This window comes from Carassius auratus, chromosome 5, assembly GCF_003368295.1.
Source record: "Carassius auratus strain Wakin chromosome 5, ASM336829v1, whole genome shotgun sequence".
Lineage (NCBI taxonomy): Eukaryota > Metazoa > Chordata > Actinopteri > Cypriniformes > Cyprinidae > Carassius > Carassius auratus.
In genome coordinates this window covers 9840717-9863222 of record NC_039247.1, presented here as the reverse complement: position 1 = coordinate 9863222, position 22506 = coordinate 9840717, and the positions used below count along the sequence as shown (strand labels likewise).

The 22506-nt window shown below is 38.0% G+C and overlaps 1 protein-coding gene across 1 annotated transcript; it reads right to left on the bottom strand.

Annotated features, from left to right (window-relative positions):
- Nucleotides 1-11334: 11334 nt before the first annotated feature.
- On the bottom strand, nucleotides 11335-18291 carry LOC113074416 (junctional adhesion molecule A-like). The gene is made up of 7 exons (XM_026247267.1): nucleotides 18059-18291; nucleotides 16647-16706; nucleotides 16241-16357; nucleotides 15963-16103; nucleotides 15639-15841; nucleotides 13203-13305; nucleotides 11335-11590 (listed from the first exon to the last, which is right to left on the bottom strand). Exons 1-7 carry the CDS (start codon nucleotides 18099-18101, stop codon nucleotides 11376-11378), a joined length of 882 nt encoding a protein of 293 aa, XP_026103052.1. The 5' UTR covers nucleotides 18102-18291; the 3' UTR covers nucleotides 11335-11375.
- Nucleotides 18292-22506: the final 4215 nt, after the last annotated feature.

The window sequence follows — 22506 nt, the reverse complement described above, 5'->3', positions numbered from 1 at the left end:
TGGCGGGCTGGCATCTCGAGAAAGGGTCTGAATGTTTGTCCAGTGGGCCTGTGATGGCGGCTCACTGTACCTGGACTGACGGGCCCTGCTGGCCTGCAACGGGGAGCAATTGTAATTTGGAGCGACTGATCAGGCGAGTTGTGCCTTTCTCCGCTGTGAGACCATTGCTCGCTGGACCGAAAGAGAAAACAGGAAAGAGAGAAAATGAGAGCTTGACCGGGAGATTTTCTCACACTGCGTCCGTTGTGAGACCAAATGCTCGCTGGACGAAAGAGAAAACGTAAGTGCTCTACCGGGAAAGTTCTCACTGCGTCCGCTGTGAGACCAAATGCTCGCTGGACAGAAAGAGAAAACAGGAAAGAGGGAAATGAGAGCTTGACCGGGAGATTTTCTCACACTGCGTCCGCTGTGAGACCCAATGCTCGCTGGACGAAAGAGAAAACGTAAGTGCTCTACCGGGAAAGTTCTCACTGCGTCCGCTGTGAGACCAAATGCTCGCTGGACAGAAAGAGAAAACAGGAAAGAGGGAAAATGAGAGCTTGACCGGGAGATTTTCTCACACTGCGTCCGCTGTGAGACCCAATACTCACTGGACGGAAGAGAAAACGTAAGTGCTCTACCGGGAAAGTTCTCACTGCGTCCGCTGTGAGACCAAATGCTCGCTGGACAGAAAGAGAAAACAGGAAAGAGGGAAATGAGAGCTTGACCGGGAGATTTTCTCACACTGCGTCCGCTGTGAGACCCAATGCTCGCTGGACGAAAGAGAAAACGTAAGTGCTCTACCGGGAAAGTTCTCACTGCGTCCGCTGTGAGACCAAATGCTCGCTGGACAGAAAGAGAAAACAGGAAAGAGGAAAATGAGAGCTTGACCGGGAGATTTTCTCACACTGCGTCCGTTGTGAGACCCAATGCTCGCTGGACGAAAGAGAAAACGTAAGTGCTCTACCGGGAAAGTTCTCGCTGCGTCCGCTGTGAGACCAAATGCTCGCTGGACAGAAAGAGAAAACAGGAAAGAGGGAAAATGAGAGCTTGACCGGGAGATTTTCTCACACTGCGTCCGCTGTGAGACCCAATACTCACTGGACTAAAGAGAAAACGTAAGTGCTCTACCAGGAAAGTTCTCGGTGCGTCTGCTGTGAGACCAAATGCTCGCTGGACAGAAAGAGAAAACAGGAAAGAGGGAAAATGAGAGCTTGACCGGGAGATTTTCTCACACTGCGTCCGCTGTGAGACCCAATGCTCGCTGGACGAAAGAGAAAACGTAAGTGCTCTACCAGGAAAGTTCTCGCTGAGTCTGCTGTGAGACCAAATGCTCGCTGGACAGAAAGAGAAAACAGGAAAAAGAGATAATGAGAGCTTGACCGGGAGATTTTCTCACACTGCGTCCGCTGTGAGACCCAATACTCACTGGACGGAAGAGAAAAGGTAAGTGCTCTACCGGGAAAGTTCTCACTGCGTCCGCTGTGAGACCAAATGCTCGCTGGACAGAAAGAGAAAATGGGAAAGAGGGAAATGAAAGCTTGACCGGGAGATTTCTCACACTGTGTCCACTGAGAGACCCAATGCTCACTGGACAAAAGAGAAAACGTAAGAGCTCTACTAGAACAGTTCTCGCTGCAAGACCAAATGCGGGAGATGCAGACAAGGCTCATGCAGGAGTGGACACTGTTGCGGCAGCGGGGAGATACAAAAAAGCTCCTGCGGGAGCAGACACTGCTGCGGCAGTGGGGTGATCTGTGGCAGTGAGGAGGTACGGGAAAGGCTCCTGCGGGAGCAGACGCTGCTGTGGCAGTGGAGAGATACGGAAAAAGCTCCTGCGTGAGCAGATACTGCAGTGAGGAGGTACAGGAAAGGCTCCTGCGGGAGCAGACACTGCTGCGGCAGTGGGGAGATATGGGAAAGGCTCCTGCGGGAGCTGCGGCAGTGAGGAGGTACAGGAAAGGCTACTTGCTTTTGGCTGCTGTAGATATTGGCTGCGGGAAGAGTAAAAAGGGTTAGTAACATTTGATGGGGCAAGCAAAAAATGAATGGGTAGCCTACTGTGTTACCAGCTTAGCAATTGGTTGCCTGATTTGACAATTCCTCAAGCATTGTCCACATTATTATGTTACTGTTGGAAAAGCATATTTTCCTCTCATTTGGCCTCCGGGCTCTTAGGTGGTCTCCCGGGCGGATACGTTTGGAAGGCTGTTTTCACGTTGTTGTATGGACTGTGGAAAAAAGGGTTTTGGAAACGATGAAGCATGTTTAGTCTTGCAAGACATTGTACCCGAGGACATGATTATAGCAGTAACGTACCAGTCACCCCCCATTTTGCATGGAGACAGAAATTACATACCCAAAATAAAAATGTTTCTGCTCATGATTCTTTCTGACTAGATACATTATCGACGTTTGTCCATGAGCTGACACTTCAACGTTTTACCGTTTCAGGAATAGGAATCGTATTCCTGATAGAATTTACTAAATAACTGTCACTGAAAATATGTTTTATCGAAATATTGGTCAAATATCGAAGCCAGAGTCTTTAGACTTTCAATTGATGCACGGTTTATCCATATCAAGTCAGAGTGAAGTTTAACGTGCTGTGGAAGTGAAACAATAATAAACTGGGGCCGTCGGCGATGCTTGCAAGCGAATGGGTTAATAGCAGTTATGTGCTATTCGCTTCTAAGTGGTTTCTAAAGATATTTACTTGCCTGTTTTTCATATTACGGTCCTGAAAAGGCAACATTAATTTTACTCCCACTTGCTGTCCTGTGTCAAAACACGAGGGCAGATGCGTTTTACATGAATTTTGAGTGATCACTAAATAAGTCCCTAAATAATTTGGTCCTGCCAGAAAAATTGCATGGAGATTTTTTTTTTTTTTTTTTTTTTTTTTTTACTTATCATGGAACATTATTGTATCATTTCAGTGAGGTTTAAACGTGCTCGGTAAGGCAAATGTAATGTCTTGGACATTTCAGTGTGGATGGAGACTGGAAATAATGCCTTTGTTCGTGGTTAAATGTGGCATTATCATCTGACGGATCTACATTTGTATCTGTAGTCCATATCTATGTGCACTCCACACTCCAGATCAGCAGGTGGCGGTAATGCATCTTTACGCTGGTTTGCCAAAACCACCACAAAACACTAGTAGAAGATGGAACTGCGTCATGACGTCATTTAACAAACTTTAGCCGCGAACCTACTTTTAGATGCAACATTTTGGATGCCAACTGCCGTAAAATCCAATGAACCAGCTTTTAGAGTTTTCGCCTGAAAATGTGTTGGTTAACATCGCACGGTCAAACTGCAACTCGGCCGGAACGCCGGTGTGAAAGGCTGAGTCGCGACGGGAAGGAGTAACCCCAGAGTGCAGTCTGGACGATGGGGCGGGGCGACACTTCGAGGCGGAGCGACACGTGTCGCCCCGCCCATATTTGTTTTCCCCGCCTTTGACATTTTCCTCCGAGCCAGCAGGGGGCAGTTTGCGTTGAAACAAACAGAACGGTGGCAACTACAGCAGCAGAGTAATAACGCTATTCCATTGATTGCTTGAGGTGAGTAAAAGTGGTTGTGTAAATATCTTATAATATGAAATGCGATGTTCGATCATTTATTTATCCATGGTACGTTCAATTTGAATAATTATTGTTAATAATTGTTATAAATGGCTCATTTTATTGTTCTTTGTGGTACACTCTGCACATGGCTTTAGTTCATAGGTTCGATTTTACAGAGGTATGGCATCACATTTGTCAAGTTATTTGAACAGACATGCATGATTTTTGTGTGTATATTATTATTATTATTATTTTTCAGGATGACATGATCAGGAGGTGGTGGTGTTCTGTTCTCCTGGACAGCTTTACTCCGCAAATGTATGTAGCTGTTTGAATGTTGCTACATGAAACATTACTCTGTACTATACCTAGCAATATACCTACCTCTTGACATTTGTTCTTTTAGAGCTCAACCACTGAGGGGGAGAACTTCACCATTCACCATGTCTTCAGGCAGAGTCCAGCAAAGCAGGTTATTTGTGCACATACATTCATTAAGAACTAATAATTACATATGTGTGTACATGCAGAGGTATTTTAGTTGTTCAGATGTGAAATTAGTATTATGTACAAGTACTATATTGGTCAGCACTGTGGATTATTTAATATATAGCTATCAGTTAACATCAGCATCAAAGACATTTAAAAACATTTCAGCTTAATTCATTTTCAGTGAGTTTTTTAAATAACTTCTGTTTGCGATCTAATGTGGATTTTGTTCACCATATAAGACAGAAATATTTATATTCAATGTAAAAGATCTTCATGTGGATCATGCATACAAATATATACAAATATCTCACTGGATTATTACAATTAATGGCAAAATGAATGTGTGGAAATGTAAACTAATATATCCTACTGACACACAACAGCAAAATATATAAATAATTGTCTTAAAACAGTTTTTTTTTCAATGTGAAAATACTAACATGCCTAATACTTCTGCACAGTACTGTATATATTAACATTTTATTAGTGTTATTATAAAAGAATGAGTATGCAGTTGTGACAACAATCTATAGAGTTTTTAATGAGAGTTTTAAAGCAAGGTTGTCTGTATTCAGTGTTTATATAATGTTTAATAACTTTTATATATATGTATAAATAAACCTATGTATGTTTTTGATTCAACAGCTTCCACTGGAAATCCTCAGGGAAGTTATTTTGTCGGCGGGTGACTCTGCATATTTGACACTTTCTCTGGTTTGCAGATGGTTTAGGGATGTGCGCCGAAGTTTTTCGGAAAGCGGCAAAGTTTGCCTGGCTAGACAGTAAGATTTCCCCGTTTAATGCTCATTCTCCAATTGAATTTTGTAGTAGAAGGCTGTTAAACTTTTTTTGTATTATTATTATTATCTTTCATGTATTTTGTCTTTACACTATAAGTTGTGGCCAACTGGAAGAACTGTCCTCCTGTCTCCTGACCGGAACGAGTTCAGACGGATGTACAGCATCAGGGAATGCTTGCAGTGCAGAGCCCTTTTCAAGTTTAACCCACCAGGGTACAGGGAAGAGACCGGCGTGGTGATCTTCTGGGCTTTTGTTTATACAGGATTTTGTTCCAAGGACTTGTTTTGTTTTTTGCGGCATGAAACACATTTGTGTGTTAAGTTCATTGAAGGGAAATAGAGAATGGGCTGAGATCAACTGGTTTTGATGTATTAATTGATGTCATTTAAAGTTAAACTTTGCAGTGTATAATGTTTTAATAAAAAAGCTATTTAAAACACGTGCATGACAACAGGTTTCAGTCATTTACATCAGTCTATCATTCTTTAAGGTTTCTCATATTTGATGATAACATCATTTACTATGCATTGCTCATAATGGATTCTTAATTTAGTTGTGACATGATTGTGAGGATTAATGAGGTTTTCAGTAGTGCAGTTCAGAAAACAAATAACAGAAAGTAACAAGTGTTTTTGGGCAAGTTCTTTAGAACCTGTATAGTTCCTTCCTTGCAAAAAGTAACCATGTATTTTAGTAAAAATATTTGTTGGCATATTAATTACTGTGAGCTGTAATTATAAAAACACCATAGTTTTACTATAGTTACTGTAGCAGAACCATGGTAAATTTTCGTAGGGGCTAAGGGAATATTCAGAATATTATTGGTGACGTTCAGAGACTGGTGACAATTTGTTACACACACACACACACACATATATATATACACACACACACACACACATATATATATGTATATATAATTTGAATATATAAATCAAGGTACTCCATGACTATCTACATAACCATACTTCGCATAATATTGCCGTGTCATTTTCAAACCAGCGAGTAATGCCGAGGTAGCGTCTACACTACAGCCATTGAGGGAGTAGACTATTTATTTCTATTCTGTTCGTCGTTATCCAAAACTCTTTGTATTTATACGGTATGTTGTGGAAATGCAACAATAAATGCAAAAACACAACATTTATATTCACTTTTTAATTTATATTAAAAGTTTATTCAGCTGAGTGTCTACTTCCGCATTCCAATCCTGCTAATAACGTCATAATTCTCTATACCAATAAGCTGTAAAATCGTCACTCATCTGTACACCAATAAGCTTATCTTAATCATAAACCAATAACCGCTGAGGTGGGCGGGGCGACACGTGTCGCTCCGCCCCAACGTGTCGCCCCGCCCCATCGTCCAGACTGCACTCTGGGATACTTGACGGGAAGAGAGAGCCTTGTTGCCGTGAGAACTTGGGTGCGGCCCAGGCTGGTTGGATTCCAGCTCGAGGAGAGCTCGGTCTCGGGCGGCATGATCATTGTGTCGAGCGAGCGAGCTCGGAGCTTGCACGGTCTATTGGCCACGACTTGTGGCTTGACGAGGAGAGCAGCTGTCGCGATGACGCTTAATGCTGCTCAATGGTCGTGTTTGACTGGGTAGGAAAGATCGCGGGTCCGGCAAAAGCAGCAGGTCTTATAAATCCCAGGTGAAGCTCTCTTCGTTGGTACGAAAAATGGGTCCGTGGTAAGGTGACAGACGAAGCGAACCGGCATGCTGATAAACCGTCAATAGAGACAGGTAGGCTGATTCAGCTGTATTTATACCCTAAGGTTGATTTTCTTGAGTGGTTCCACCTGTGCTAATTAGGTTAAGTATCTGACGTGCTTCTCCCGAACCTTGTTATGAAACTACATTTAGTTGACTTAGTTGAAAGGGGTGTGTTCAAAAAAATAGCAGTGTGGCATTCAATCACTGAGGTCATCAATTTTGTGAAGAAACAGGTGTGAATCAGGTGGCCCCTATTTAAGGATGAAGCCAACACTTGTTGAACATGCATTTGAAAGCTGAGGAAAATGGGTCGTTCAAGACATTGTTCAGAAGAACAGCGTACTTTGATTAAAAAGTTGATTAGAGTGGGGAAAACCTATAAAGAGGTGCAAAAAATGATAGGCTGTTCAGCTAAAATGATCTCCAATGCCTTAAAATGGAGAGCAAAACCAGAGAGACGTGGAAGAAAACGGAAGACAACCATCAAAATGGATAGAAGAATAACCAGAATGGCAAAGGCTCAGCCAATGATCACCTCCAGGATGATCAAAGACAGTCTGGAGTTACCTGTAAGTACTGTGACAGTTAGAAGACGTCTGTGTGAAGCTAATCTATTTTCAAGAATCCCCCGCAAAGTCCCTCTGTTAAAAAAAAAGGCATGTGCAGAAGAGGTTACAATTTGCCAAAGAACACATCAACTGGCCTAAAGAGAAATGGAGGAACATTTTGTGGACTGATGAGAGTAAAATTGTTCTTTTTGGGTCCAAGGGCCACAGGCAGTTTGTGAGACGACCCCCAAACTCTGAATTCAAGCCACAGTACACAGTGAAGACAGTGAAGCATGGAGGTGCAAGCATCATGATATGGGCATGTTTCTCCTACTATGGTGTTGGGCCTATTTATCGCATACCAGGGATCATGGCTCAGTTTGCATATGTTAAAATACTTGAAGAGGTAATGTTGCCCTATGCTGAAGAGGACATGCCCTTGAAATGGTTGTTTCAACAAGACAATGACCCAAAACACACTAGTAAACGGGCAAAGTCTTGGTTCCAAACCAACAAAATTAATGTTATGGAGTGGCCAGCCCAATCTCCAGACCTTAATCCTATTGCGAACTTGTGGGGTGATATCAAAAATGCTGTTTCTGAAGCAAAACCAAGAAATGTGAATGAATTGTGGAATGTTGTTAAAGAATCATGGAGTGGAATAACAGCTGAGAGGTGCCACAAGTTGGTTGACTCCATGCCACACAGATGTCAAGCAGTTTTAAAAAACTGTGGTCATACAACTAAATATTAGTTTAGTGATTCACAGGATTGCTAAATCCCAGAAAAAAAAAATGTTTGTACAAAATAGTTTTGAGTTTGTACAGTCAAAGGTAGACACTGCTATTTTTTTTAACACACCCCTTTCAACTAATTGCCCAATTGCACAGCCTTAAGAGCGTGCATATCATGAATGCTGGGTCTTGTTTGTTTTCTGACAATCTACTGAACCTACTGGTAACTTGTTTGCCACGTAGCAATAAAAAATATACTAAAAACCTTGATTATTCTGGTTAGTCACATTGTACTGCTATTATTTTGAACAACACTGTAAATGTGGTTTGGCATTTCTGGGTGGGCAGAAATAGTATCAGATCATCTCTGTGGAGGCTGATTACCAGCAATAAACATTGAGCTTCAGACTTTTTTTTTTCTACTAGACTTTTAACCATAAACACAGACATATGTTTTCTGCTTTAAAATAACAGAGTACATATTGTGAGCATTAATTTCAGCAACATCTTATACAAATTAAAATACACACAGATGTTTTGTTAGCCATATTGTGTTCTTTTATACGAACATATTTTATATTAATATAAAGTAAGACAAACTTTATAACAAAAACTCCTATACTAATAGGCCTACACTACAAAAAAAGTGTGTAAGTGTATTTATGGATATTGTAGATTGTCTTTAAAATAAAATATACAACCTTTTGTTCTGATTCTTTTGACTTTCTTTACTTGAACAGGATAGGCTAATATAGAAATGGAACATCATTCCTTTACTGCCACTCTGAGTCTATTTAAAATATCAGTTCACTCAAAGAAAACATTCATGCAGTCCATCATGTGTTATAAGATAAACTTTTTGTTAACCCACAACTTATTATTGTTAGTTAATGCCATCAAAACATAAGAACAGTTTCAGGTGTTTAAGAATAATAGTTTCTGTATTATTTCCTCCCCCTTCAAGTAAATATGGGTGTTCAAAATATGTTTGATTATCTGACGACAGACATCTAGCAATCTTGGAATGATCTGTTATTGCAGCTTAGTTTAGATTTTTCAAGTTTTAATTAGTTTTTATTGATGTTTAAAGAGTTAATTTCAAACGATGATAGAATAAAATCCTTATTTAACCTGGAATACTCCTTTAAAAAAAAAAAAAAAAAAAAAACTCTCCCACATGTATGTTCTGTGTTTTGAGTTCCTGTATGTCCTTATTTGGTCCTTCCTGTTTCTTCATTAAGTTAATTTCATTCCAGGTGTTCCCCCTCTGTTGTCATTGATCCCAGGTGTATCTGGTCTTCCCATGGTCAAGTTCTATGTATAAATAGTGTATAAATAGTGTTCCACTGTTGAGTTGTCTTTTAGTTCCTGTATATGCCTGTTGATGATTAAATTCTATATTTGAAGAGTTCTCCTGTCCTTCCTGCGTGTAATGTGACCCACACAGTGTAAACACATGCAACTCACCACAGAAGAGTCAGACCGTTTATTATATATATATATTTTTTTTTTACCGTTTTACATACTCAGAATAGAAACAGACTAATATGTAAATCTCTCTCTCTCTCTCTATATATATTAAGGTCTGTGGTTTGTTTATAGGCTGCAAATATTCATTGTTCAGTCTCCTTCACTACACAGTGGTACTGATATAGGCGAACTGCTAAACACTTTGGTTAGAGTAGCAAAACCATGGCTATTTTCAAAGGTAAGAATACATAGCTAGATATCAAACTGTGGATCATGTATTATTGTAATATATTGTCATATTGCAGTCAAATTGCTCAGTGTAAAGACTTTAGCTATTATAGAGTTAACATAGCTTACTAGAAGCTGCTTTGAGTGTATTGTGGATGCTATGCAAACAAATATCTTGACTTGAATGAACCTAGGTGAAGATTCTGACTATTAGAGATGCCAAACATGATGCAAGCGATCAAATGAATGACATTATCAATGTCTGCAGAAAATACCTTTTTGTTAACATTTTGTTTATTTGGCCTCTCTCTCTCTCTCAAATTCAAATTCAAATTCAAATGAGCTTTATTGGCATGACTTGCACAGTATTGCGAAAGCATTGTACATTACATGAATAAGGAATAAACAATTATATAATACATAAAACAAAAACAGATTCGTAAAATAATTAAGTATATGTATACTTTCTCCTTTTTTTCTTCAAACGAGAAACAAGTAAAAGACAACAACAAATAACAAAAAAATAAAAAATAAAATAATAATAATAACTTATGCATAACAGTACATGTAAGAAATGCTCTTGCTTCAGTTTTGTCCACTGGCTGACAGTCTTAGTTTGTGACAGGCTGATACTTATCTTGCTGCTGTTGTGATCATTTTGGAATTTTCCCCTAAAATGTGATTTAATTTTTCTGTATTTGGTAATGCCATAAATTTTGGTTTAATTTGTTGGAATTTGTGGAAATATGCAGCTCTTATGTTATGATAGTAATCACAGTGTAGTAAGAAGTGTTCCTCTGTCTCCAGCTCTCTCTTTGAGAGCACAATGAACACACTCTCTGCTCTCTCGGCTGCCATCTCTGTCTGTGTCGTCGTCTCTCTACAGCCAGACAGTGATCGCTCAGTCTGTATTTTGTAAGTGTTTTTCTTAATTTGGGATCTTTTACACAGCTCAGGTATTCTGCTGGTTTATAATCTTTCTTCAGGTCTAAATACAGCTCCATCTTCTTCTGTGATTTAGTAGCATGTTTCCAGTAGGTGATGTAATTCTGTTTTTGTAACTGGATAATTTGGTTTGGTCGGATGGTGCTGTGCTGGTCTGGCTGTAGTTTGAGCATCAGCTGTGAGAGAGCGCTCCTCTGCAGGCTCTGCTCCTGACACCGCAGGGCTTCAGCCTGATATGAGCTCGGCTCACTGCGCTTCAGGTGCTGGTAGAACTTCACCGCTCTTTTTTGGATATTGATCAATAAGGGGTATTGTCCTAATTCAGCTCTGCACGAGTTGTTTGCCGTTGATCCGTTTACTTTTAGGATATTTTTACAAATTTGTGTATGCAGAGTTTCGATTTCTTCTTTTTCCCATTTTGAAAAATCTTGGGTTTTTAGAGGTCCCCATATCTCGCTGCCATACAGAGCAATTGGTTCAATTATTGATTTTAGGATTTTTAGCCAGGTTTGAATTGGAATTTCATGTCGAATAGTGTTTCTAATCATGTAGAAGACTCTCAGTGCTTTTGCCTTCAGTTCATTCACAGCCAGATTAAAGTTCCCTGTAGAACTCAGTTTTAGTCCCAGATATGTGTGTTCATGGGTGTGTTGGAGGACTTGGTTTCCTGCTCGAAAGATGTATTTATTTTCCCTACATCTGGATCTGTTTTGAAAAATCATTATTTTAGTTTTTGCAAGGTTAATTTTGAGAGCCCACGTTTGACTGAATGTCTGTACGACGTCGAGGAGCTGCTGTAGTCTCTCTCTCTCTCTCAACACATTTTTGTTTATTATTTATTTTTATTGTTTTGTGGTGTGACCCATATTTAATATTGCTTTACACAGACTTTAAGGTTCCTGTCCAAGTTTTTGTATCTCTAACTTTAACTTGGTTATTTCTAATTCTAGTTTTTGTATCTCTAGTTTTAGTTTCACCTCTTGCAACAAGAATACACCATACTGTTTTTCAAGCATGTGGTTCAATGTGGTCTTGCTTGGGACATCCTTGTTCTCAGTGCTCAAGCTGCTGCTTACAGCTGGTGTTTGGCAGTTGTCCTCATCATCTATACAGGAAAAACAAAGTTAGCCCAAAAGTAGCTATGTTAGAGAGAGCTTAAAACATATTTTGTAATGTGTTATAGTTCTATGCAATCCAAACAGTGCTAATCAGAGGTACTGAAACAGCTTTCTTGCCTATGGAACACTAAACAGAAAAAAACAGTAAGAAAAAAACACTCTACTCACAAGACTGTTAAAACAGAGCTGGGATAATGGCAAAAGGAAGTTATATTTCTTCTTTTGTTAGGGGTAATGGACTGGCCTGCTCTCACTGACTTCAAGGATTCCTCTCCACACATCTTTAATTAAAATGTTGTCCTTTTCATTTATAATGTTAATGGCTATGTTTATGCAACCAGCCCAATATACAGGTACATCTTAATAAATTAGAATATTGTGGAAATGTTCATTTATTTTAATAATTCATATCAAATTGTCTAATTTGAGTATTAAATAAATTCAATGCACACAGACCGAAGTTTTAATTGTGATGATTTTGGCTCACATTTAACATCTCAACAAATTAGAATATGGTGAGATGCCAATCAGCTAATCAACTCAAAACGCCTTCAAAATGGTCTCTCAGTTGGGTTCACTAGGCTACACAATCATGGGGAAGACTGCTGATCTGACAGTTTTTCAGTAAGCCACAAACATTCATTGCCAAAGAAGCTGGCTGTTCACAGAGTGCTGTATCCAAGCATGTTAACAGAGAGTTGAGTGGAAGGACTCACACTTCATGCTTCCTTCTGCTGACCAGCTTTTTGAAGATACTGATTTAATTTTCCAGCAGGATTTGGCACCTTCACACACATGCCAAAAGCAACAAAAGTTGGTTAAATGACCATGGTGTTGGTGTGCTTGACTGGCCAGCAAACTCACCAGACCTGAACACCATAAAGAATCTATGGGCTAATGTCAAGAGGAAAATGAGAAACAAGAGACCAAAAACTGCAGATGAGCTGAAACCCACTCTCAAAGAAACCTGGGCTTCCATACCACCTCAGCAGTGCCAAAAACTGATCACCTCCATGTCACACCGAATTGAGGCAGTAATTAAAACAAAAGGAGCCCCTACTAAGTATTGAGTACATGTACAGTAAATGAACATACTTTCCAGAAGGTCAACAATTCACTGAAAAAGTTTTTTATTATTGGTCTTATGAAGTATTCTAATTTGTTGACATAGTAATTCGTTTGTTTATTAAATGTGAACCAAAATCATCACAATTAAAAGAACCAAAGACTTAAATAAATTCAGTGCACACAGACTGGAGTAGTTGAATACACCAGTTTGACAATTTGAGTTGAATTACTGAAATAAATGAACTTTTCCACGACATTCTAATTTATTGAGATGCACCTGTATACTAAGGATTTATATGTGTTCGCTAGCATTGTATTAAAATTGGGGAGGTAGATCTGATCAAATGTGAGAATGTGCAAGTAGCTATCCTGTAGTGCAGTGAAAACTGAAGGGAACTGAGTAGTATGAAAAATAACATTTTATTTGATAATATGTTGATAATAAATTGAAAGTGTGTCCTCTGGTGACTCTGGTAGACATGTAACTGCCACTTAGTGTCTAATTTGAAAGCACTGACAAATGTAACTTACGGACTTCCATGTTCACTGTATCTCCACACTGAGGTGCACCTTCTCCATTACTGGCCTCACAGAAATATGAACCAGTATCCAGTTTAGATATGCTCGGGAACTCCTGATCACACAAAGAAACCAATTTTACAAATATAATTTATCTTTCAGTACAATGACGAGGTATAAAACCAGAATTATACTTACACACAAAATTATTTTTAAATTCTAGCAGTATAAAGTACTGAATGTTTTGATGATTGAGTTTCAATCATTTGATGTAAAAAAAAAAAAAAATCATACAGTATATACACACACACACACGTATGTATATATATATATATATAAAATAGATACAGAAAAGAATCATTCCTCTTTAAAATAATCACATTTTGTTTCTTTGCAGCCTAAAATAAAGATGGACACAGTTTTTTTATCCAGCTGTATTTACTCATTGCAACTTATATAACACCCAAGTGAAAGACACCAATATGTCATGAAAAAAAAAAAAACAGAATCACTGGTTGAAAAAAATGATCACCCCCTACTAAAAATAACTTTTAAAATCAATCAGGTATAGATAATCACCTTCTCAATGGCACACAAAGTCATTTAGCTTACATCTGTGATCAGCTGTGGTCATTACGATTATCTCAGAGTCAGAATGAAAAGAGCTTTTCTGGAGCATTTCAGTCCTTGGTAATGCAACTAAAGCAGACAATCAACTATGGGTGGAAAGGCACTGTCAAAAGATCTCCTAGATAAAACTGTGGGTATGTCAAAGTCAGGAGATGGATAAACAAAAAGAAAAAAGAAAAATTCAAAGGATTTATCAATGCCTAGAGGCACAGTGAAATCTATTATTAAGACATGGAAGGTATTTGGTACAACACAGACCCTCCCTGGATCAGGACATCTCTCCGGATGAAAGAGCAGAAGAATGCTGGTCAGAGAGCCTACCAAGAGGCCTACAGCAATTCTGAAGCAGTTGCAGGAATTTATGACAAAGAGTCATCATTGTGTGCATGTGAAAACAATATCACAAATGTAGATTGTATGGGAAGGTTGTAAAAAAAAAAAAAAACATTCCTCAACAATTGCCACATGCTTTCACGACTGAGATTTGCCCAAAATGCACCTTGAAGATTCTATGGCAGCATGAGAAAATTGTATTATTTGGACACAACACAAAATCCAATTTGGTTACTCTAATCCAATAAAGCTCACCATCCAAATAACACCATTCCTACAGTAAGCTGAAGAGTGTTTCAGGACATCAGTGGAAACAAATTAAATACGCTGTCAATTTTGCACATACAGGTAAGAATTATACATTGTATTCATCATTTAGATCTGTAAAGGTTTTACTTTTATTTGTGTGCAATATTAACAAAATGTTGTGCTTTTGTAAAATAAAGAAAACAAATAGGATGTGTTTGCCATCTAGGTGTTGAACAGGAGCGCTTCACAAAAATGATCTAAACCTTAGCAAATATTTTACTTTCAGACACGATGATTATATCTATAGAAAGCTTTAAAACACCACAAAACAAAATAATTAAAATCCAAAAAAACTCTTTCATTAGGTAATCCGTAAAGATGCATTTCTTTTAGCATCCATGATGAGATGGCAAATCAGGATAATCAATTTCATCTTTGTCACACTGTCTCAGAAAACACTAGTTAATTAATTGATAATTAAAAAATCTCCTAACTATTTTCCCCCAACATATTCATAGTAACTTTTGCGGCAAGCTTTAGACTATTTAGCGCACTCACATCATGGTTCTGTGCGCCATGGTCACAAAAACTCATAATTTGCATGCATTTTTAAGCATTGTGGTTTAAAAACAAGTTATTTAAGCCATTGAAATGCAAACAACAGCACTACATGTGTGAGCTGTATGTTTCTGAGCTTGATTTCTGCAATTGGGTCGGATTGAAGTCGGGTCATATTCACACCTAAAACAAACCGTACCAGAGTTTGTTTGGAAGCAGACCAGGACCACCTCTTCAGCTGGGTTCACTGGGTTTCACCCGAGTGAGGTTGCTGTATTCACACCTGTCCAAACGATCCACATCAAGGCGGGAAACGAACATGAGTTTGATTTAATCAAACCAAACAAGACAGGAGTGAATACACCTTTAAACCCCACTGAAAATCTGTGGAATGACTTGAAGATTGCAGTCCAAAAATGGTCACCATCGAATTTATCTGTATTTAAGCAATTGTGCAGAGAAGAGTGGGGAGCAAAGTACAGACAAATTCCAGCAGATTTTATTTTTTGCTTTTTAAATACAGTAAATACAGCTGAATAAAACAAAAAAATGTTTCTGTCTTCATTTCAGGTTGCAAAGCAACAAAATGGATTATTTTCTATATGTGTGTGTGTGGGTATGTACGTACATATGTATGTTTGTATTATGTATTTTCTAGTATTGTAGATGAACACTCACCAGGTTACCATTGACGACGTTCATCTTGTAGGTGAGGTTCTTAAAACTGGGAAACTTGCTTGGATCTTCAGGGAGGGAAGTGTTGTCTTTGTACCACCTATATGTGGATGGAGGGGAACCATCTGCATCATAGCATGTCAGGCGGACGTTACTTCCTGTTGTGACTGATGAAGGAATTCTGGACACAGGCTTGGAAGGAGGCACTGCAGTGGAGGAAATTGGAGTCGGAATAACAAGGATTTTTGATGTATTACATTGTTTCAACAAAGCAAAATCTTTGCTAAACCAACTTATATCCATTTTTTTTTCAGTACTCAAACTTACCAAGGACTGTAAGCTTGATGGTCTTCTCATCATATCCAGAATTGCCAGACACCTCACAGTCATAGTCTCCAGTATCTGCTCGCGTCACCTTGTTAAATCTCAGTCCTCCTTCAACCATAGCGATACGGCCTTCATACTGAGCTAATAAAAGAAAAAATAATGCACAAGGTTACATGTTTTTCTCCATTCACATTTCACAAATTAACAAACAATAAGAGAATGCTACTTCAAGGTTATATCAATTAACTGGATGACAAATGTAAAGATTTTATCCATACCAGTTGGCTTGTTATCAAAGTAGATTAATACTTGAGAGCCCTTGAGATCCTTGAACTTCCATTCTATTCTGGGAGATGCACCAAAGTCAGCGGTGTATGAACATTTCAAGTCAACTCCTGGAAAAAAGCAATACTTTATGCATAAAGGTTTTTCACATCTAAAACTGAAAGCTTAACCCAGGATCACCCAAAACAGGCAAACCTGTCTTTAGGCCAGCCAGTAGAGATAGGCTCTCCAGTAAATTGTAACACCTCACAAACTACTGTTCTTCAATTATTATTCAAAACACATGCAGCGAGGCACTTCATCATATTTTCTTTATTATTTATATCTGGCTACTCATTGACACACATAAACAATTATAATTGAAAGACAAACAAACAGAAGAAGCACAGCGAAACTTACCCTCATTCTCTTTCACTTTCACCGAGGGATTAACAGTAACTGTAAATGCGCCGTGCAGACCTGTTGACAGAAAGAGAGGGATTCAAACCTAAATCACCTAAATTTCCTAATATTACATTAAACACATAATAAACTGCATTAACAGCTACAACCGGAGTGTAATGATGCTCAGATTTTATATTCATCTAAGCTCCCCACTTATTTTTCTATTTAATAGAAACATCAGAACAATACAATCAAAAGCAACATGTGACCTAGAATCTCAAATGGGGTTTTCAAATAAGAAAATGTTAAAGAAATACATTTGTGTTTTCAAAATTTACCCTTTTCAAATAACTGTTTTACAAATATGGCAACAAAGAACATGCTTGCACTATTACGGGTCACCAAGACCAAATAGATAGATAAAATAAATTAAAATAGATGAAAGCCAGAAAATGTCCTTATGGCATTTACAACCACTTCTCCAACTGCTATTCTGAAAGAATGGCTAAACAACCGCATGCATCAGTTATGACATGTGAATCCACATAGAGTATGAAAATGTAGTTCTAAAAATTCCTTCAGTTATCATTATTATTAAGTTTTCCAGACTATTTGCCGTTCTGAAACTGTTTTACCCATGTAATCATGAGGGTAACAGGTATAAACAAACATGATACTCAAACACTTTGAATTCCTGACGCTGCTCAACAGGATGCTTGTGTGCGCGCGCCCAGTTAATGCCATCAACAATAACAACAGGTGTGTCAGTGTTACTGGTTGTCTACTATTAACACTCAATGATAAAATATAACACTTTTATCTTATTTAACTATTGTGACTTTACTGTTAATTGATTTTATTTCGCGTTCTGAGTCGCGTTTCAGCCATCACAATTTCCTGGTTGTTGAGCTCGGGTTTCGGATGGGGGGTGGATGAGTTGAAAAAACAGGTTCTACAGGTTATCGAGCCGTGAAAGGACTTCTTTCACATTCTAACAATATAGGCACCATAACAAAGCATATAAGCCTAATTTTGCTACGCATTAATCGCTGTATCGAATCATTTCAAACTGCTTTAGTTGATTCGGTTCAGTGATTCATATGATTTATTACTTAAGAACGTTAATAAGATCAATTACAACGGCTCGGCCTCAATAGGTTACTCGGAAATACTATTCATGTCAACAAGAACCAATTCAAAATAACGATTAATTAGCTACAGAATTGGTTAAATACGGCCACATTTTGGCAGGTACGTAATGTTTTCTTTTCTTGCAGACCTATACTAAATGTAAACTCTATTCCACTACACGCAAATAATATTTTTTTTATCATTATTATTATTTAGTAAAAGTGATAAAACACTGATTAGATGTGTGTATATATATATATATGACAGGACATAATAAAAATTAAATGGACTCTTACCTGTGACTGAGATTGAGAGACACACAAAGATGAAGGTCCACATATCTGTTTTAAAATACTACAAAGTATAATACAGCCTATATGTAATTTTTTTTAAATAGCCTACCCGGTTTAATATTACGTTATGAGAACATTTAGGAAGTTGTGTATTTGCTAGGCCCTCGAAAAGCTGAGTTAAGATAAACTCAAAGGTTGAAACTAAACGCCCTTCCGAGTGATACTGTGTCACCTGTAGCCGCGCGTGCAATAGGATACATGCACGACATTATGACACTCCCACTGCATGACGTAAGAAAGTAAACGCAGTTTCAAGGAAGACAAACTACTTTTCAGAATAATCCCGGTTTGTGAGTTCAAACCATAATTTGCAGATCCTTGTAAATTTTATATGCACACTTAATTAAGCAACCCACATCAGGATCTTCTGGAACAAACCTGTCAGGAGAGTGAAGAGTTACAGATGGGTCATGGCCAGTGTTGGGTAAGTTACTCAAAAAAAGTAATCCACTACAAATTACTAATTACTGCTCTAAAATTGTAATTTGATTACATTACTGATTACTGCATGTAAAAAGTAATCAGATTACTAATTACTTTACTTTCAAGTTACTTTGAAAAACATATTAAACCTACTAGGAAAAAAACTACAAACAAAGTGAAACTCAGTTCTTTCCGTAATTTAATATTGACTGAAACATATTACAGAAATATGAAAACAGCAACTTGAATTAAAGATTCAATGCATTTCTATAACTTAACATTCTTAACATAAACTTGCCTAACAATGAAAACTGTAGTCTTTTTAAATTTATATACAGTATGTCTTAACTACATATGGGCTGTCATTCCATGGAAGCTTCTATTATTACAAGTCCAGATGTCTGCGGTTGTGGAGACATTTCAAACGCTCGAATGTTTTTTTTTTAAGTTCATACTCCATATCTGCATAGGGCTGTCACTTTTCGTTCGAAAATCGAATGCACAATCGATCGGACCAACCAAAAAAAGTTTCAAAAATGAAAATAGGAAATCGATTTTGACCAAACTATTAATTTTAAAATAATTGAACAATTAAAAAAATATAGATGTAAAAAAAAAACTCGTGTTGGGGCTTAATTTATATCATCTTACGCGGGCTCGGGCTTGCGCTCCGGTTTGTGAGGTAAATGAGCGGACATGTGATGTGTTTCGATTAGCGCGAGAAAGATGTGAAATGGATGCTGATGCTGAGTAGATGCAACGGAGGCTTGCCTCTGGCGAAAATACGTATTGGTTGCACCAGCAGCTAAAGCAAAGTTCTGAGGTGTGGAAAAGTTTTGACCGTGTTTATAATGAGAATAATGAGTGAATAATCACCATCAGTGAGCGCAGGAACACACTGAAGACATCTACAGTGGATTCAATCATTTTCCTCCACAAAAACATGTAGACCTAGCCTAATCTCTGTGAGTAAAGGTTTTTCAAATGATAACTACTACATCCATTAAGGCTAAAATGCATAATGTGGATTGAGTATTTACGCTAATGTTGGCATTATTCTTTTATTAAATATCAGCTGATATGCGGAGAAGCAAATCCGGCGGAGCTTTTATCTTAATTTCGTTATTGGCAAATATTAATTTAAAATTTATCTTAATTGAATCTGTTAAAAAAGACTTGTTTATTTATAGGCTAAATGAGTCTATGTCTATTTAGAGTGCTGAGATGTTACGATGTTACAGAGGACTTATTTTATTTCTTTATTCCAACTTCCAAGTGGCCTAGTCTACGTTAGTTATGAATAAATTATGTTAAAACATGTATAAATGACTCATTGTTGACAAAAGGCAAAAGAGCTGTGTGTATGCGCACATCTGAATGTCGGGCTGCGCTGCACACGGGTTCGGGCTTTTAAAAAGCTGTCAATCAAAATGTACTTGTCGGGCTCGGGCCGAAACCTGTCGAGCTCGGGTCCTGTCGGGCCTAACTTTTAAGGCCCGATTACAGCTCTAATGCCAATAAATAAGAAATATTGCTGACTTGTGCGTTTCCAAGCGCTCTCGTTCGTCCGATATGTGGCGTTGAAAAAGGAAACGTCCTTTTTTTAAACATGGAACATCGATTTTACAATCGATTCAATGAACACTTATGTCTTAAAAATCGAAAATGCTTTTTACACAAAAGTGACAGCCCTCTATCCGCATAGCATTTATCTAGATACCTTGCAAATGTCTTTCGGTCCTGCAAGGGTACAGAGCTGTCCGTCACTATCATCGTAAGCAAGTCTCTAAATGACTGCGATTCATTCCACAGTCGACAAGGGTAGCATTTCCTCCACCACACACGCTGCTACAGCTCTTCACCTGTCCAGAAGTTACCTTCCCTTCCAATCTTGAACAAAAATCTCCGTCCATTTTAACAGCACGAGTTCTCCAGTAATTAATTAAAGCGCATGCTCAATAACTGACGCAGCCGCCCCAAAACGTGATTAGAAATGCATTTTAATTTATTTAGCCTACTTTAATATTTTTTCTTACCAATACATTTGTAACGCAAGTAACTTAATTTTATTGACATCAGTAACTGTAATCAAATTACATTTATTTTAAATGTAATGAGTTACATTACTGCGTTATCACGAAAAGTAATTAGAATACAGTAATTACTTTGTAACGCGTTATACCCAACTCTGGTCATGGCAAATACGAATTTGCATATTATTTAATATCAGGTTTAAAATCATTTAATATTCAAAGCTTAATACACTGTTGAAATTGTTTAATTTGAAAGGTATTACTTTAATAAATAAATAAAGTTTTATGCCTTTTATAGTATATGAATAAAATGTATCTGGTCATCAGTGTTTAGCTGAGAAAAAAGTAGCTGGAACTCATAAAGAGCACCTAAGAAATATGCTTGGAATGGAAAAAGAGATTATCATGATTTTAAAGGAACAGAATAACTTGAGTTGTTTGTCTGTTCTCTCTCGGGTGACTTGTATCACCACAGTATGTAAATGTGGTTTGGCATTTCTGGGTGGGCAGAAATAGTATCAGATCATCTCTGTGGAGGCTGATTACCAGCAATAAACATTGAGCTTCAGACTTTGTTTTTTCTACTAGACTTTTAACCATAAACACAGACATATGTTTTCTGCTTTAAAATAACAGAGTACATATTGTGAGCATTCATTTCAGCAACATCTTATACAAATTAAAATACACACAGATGTTTTGTTAGCCATATTGTGTTCTTTTATACGAACATATTTTATATTAATATAAAGTAAGACAAACTTTATAACAAAAACTCCTATACTAATAGGCCTACACTACAAAAAAAGTGTGTAAGTGTATTTATGGATATTGTAGATTGTCTTTAAAATAAAATATACAACCTTTTGTTCTGATTCTTTTGACTTTCTTTACTTGAACAGGATAGGCTAATATAGAAATGGAACATCATTCCTTTACTGCCACTCTGAGTCTATTTAAAATATCAGTTCACTCAAAGAAAACATTCATGCAGTCCATCATGTGTTATAAGTAGGGGTGTAACGATACGCGTATTCGTATTGAACCGTTCGGTACGACGCTTTCGGTTCGGTACGCGGTACGCATTATGCATACCGAACGGTTCGTTGGACTAATTAATTATATTTGAAAAAAAAAAGAGAAATATAATGATATGCGTTCAACAAGGTAGCCCAATAACCCAAACGACGTAACAGGCAACGCCCCTGACACTCCCGAAGAAGAAAAAAACACCAACTTATGTTTATGTTATGTTATGACTCAGTCAGGCGCTCGCTCACTCAGTACGCGCTGAAGGCTCGTTGCAAAATGGCCAATGCGTTTAACAGACTAGAAAAAGAAGATGACTCTCAAACATATTGTTTGAGATGCATGATTCCATCTATGAGCTGCTCGATCAGAGTGACATGAGAGCCCCTCCTTAGAATAAAGACATTATTTGTAAATCCATGGTAAGTGTGCACGTGAAGTCTTTGCACACTTTCTGAAATCCACACTGTGGTAAGTTTGCACACTACACTAGTGCTCTGCATTCTTTCTAAAATCCTATATAGTGAGGGCTTCGCGCGGTTGCTTCATTGCTTTAAAAAAAAAAAAAACACCAGCGTGAATACTTGAAACATGTCAACTCATTTACGCCGACATCACCTTATTGTGTCAGTATCTGGGAAAAGACGAAAAAAAGGAGAAACATGCACGCAACAAACTATGCCTGCAGCATTTAGACACCAGTATTATAGCTTACAGGGAATCCAAAGTGCACCCAAACACCAGACCTGTTGGTTATTTTAGGATCTTATATTTCTGGTCTGTTAAATGCATTAGACATTTTGCAATGAGCCTTCAGCGCGTGCTGAGTGAGCGAGCGCCTTAGGGTCCGTTCACATATCGCTCCTAAAAACGCGTGGAAAACGCTAAGCGCGTCTTTCTCCTCCT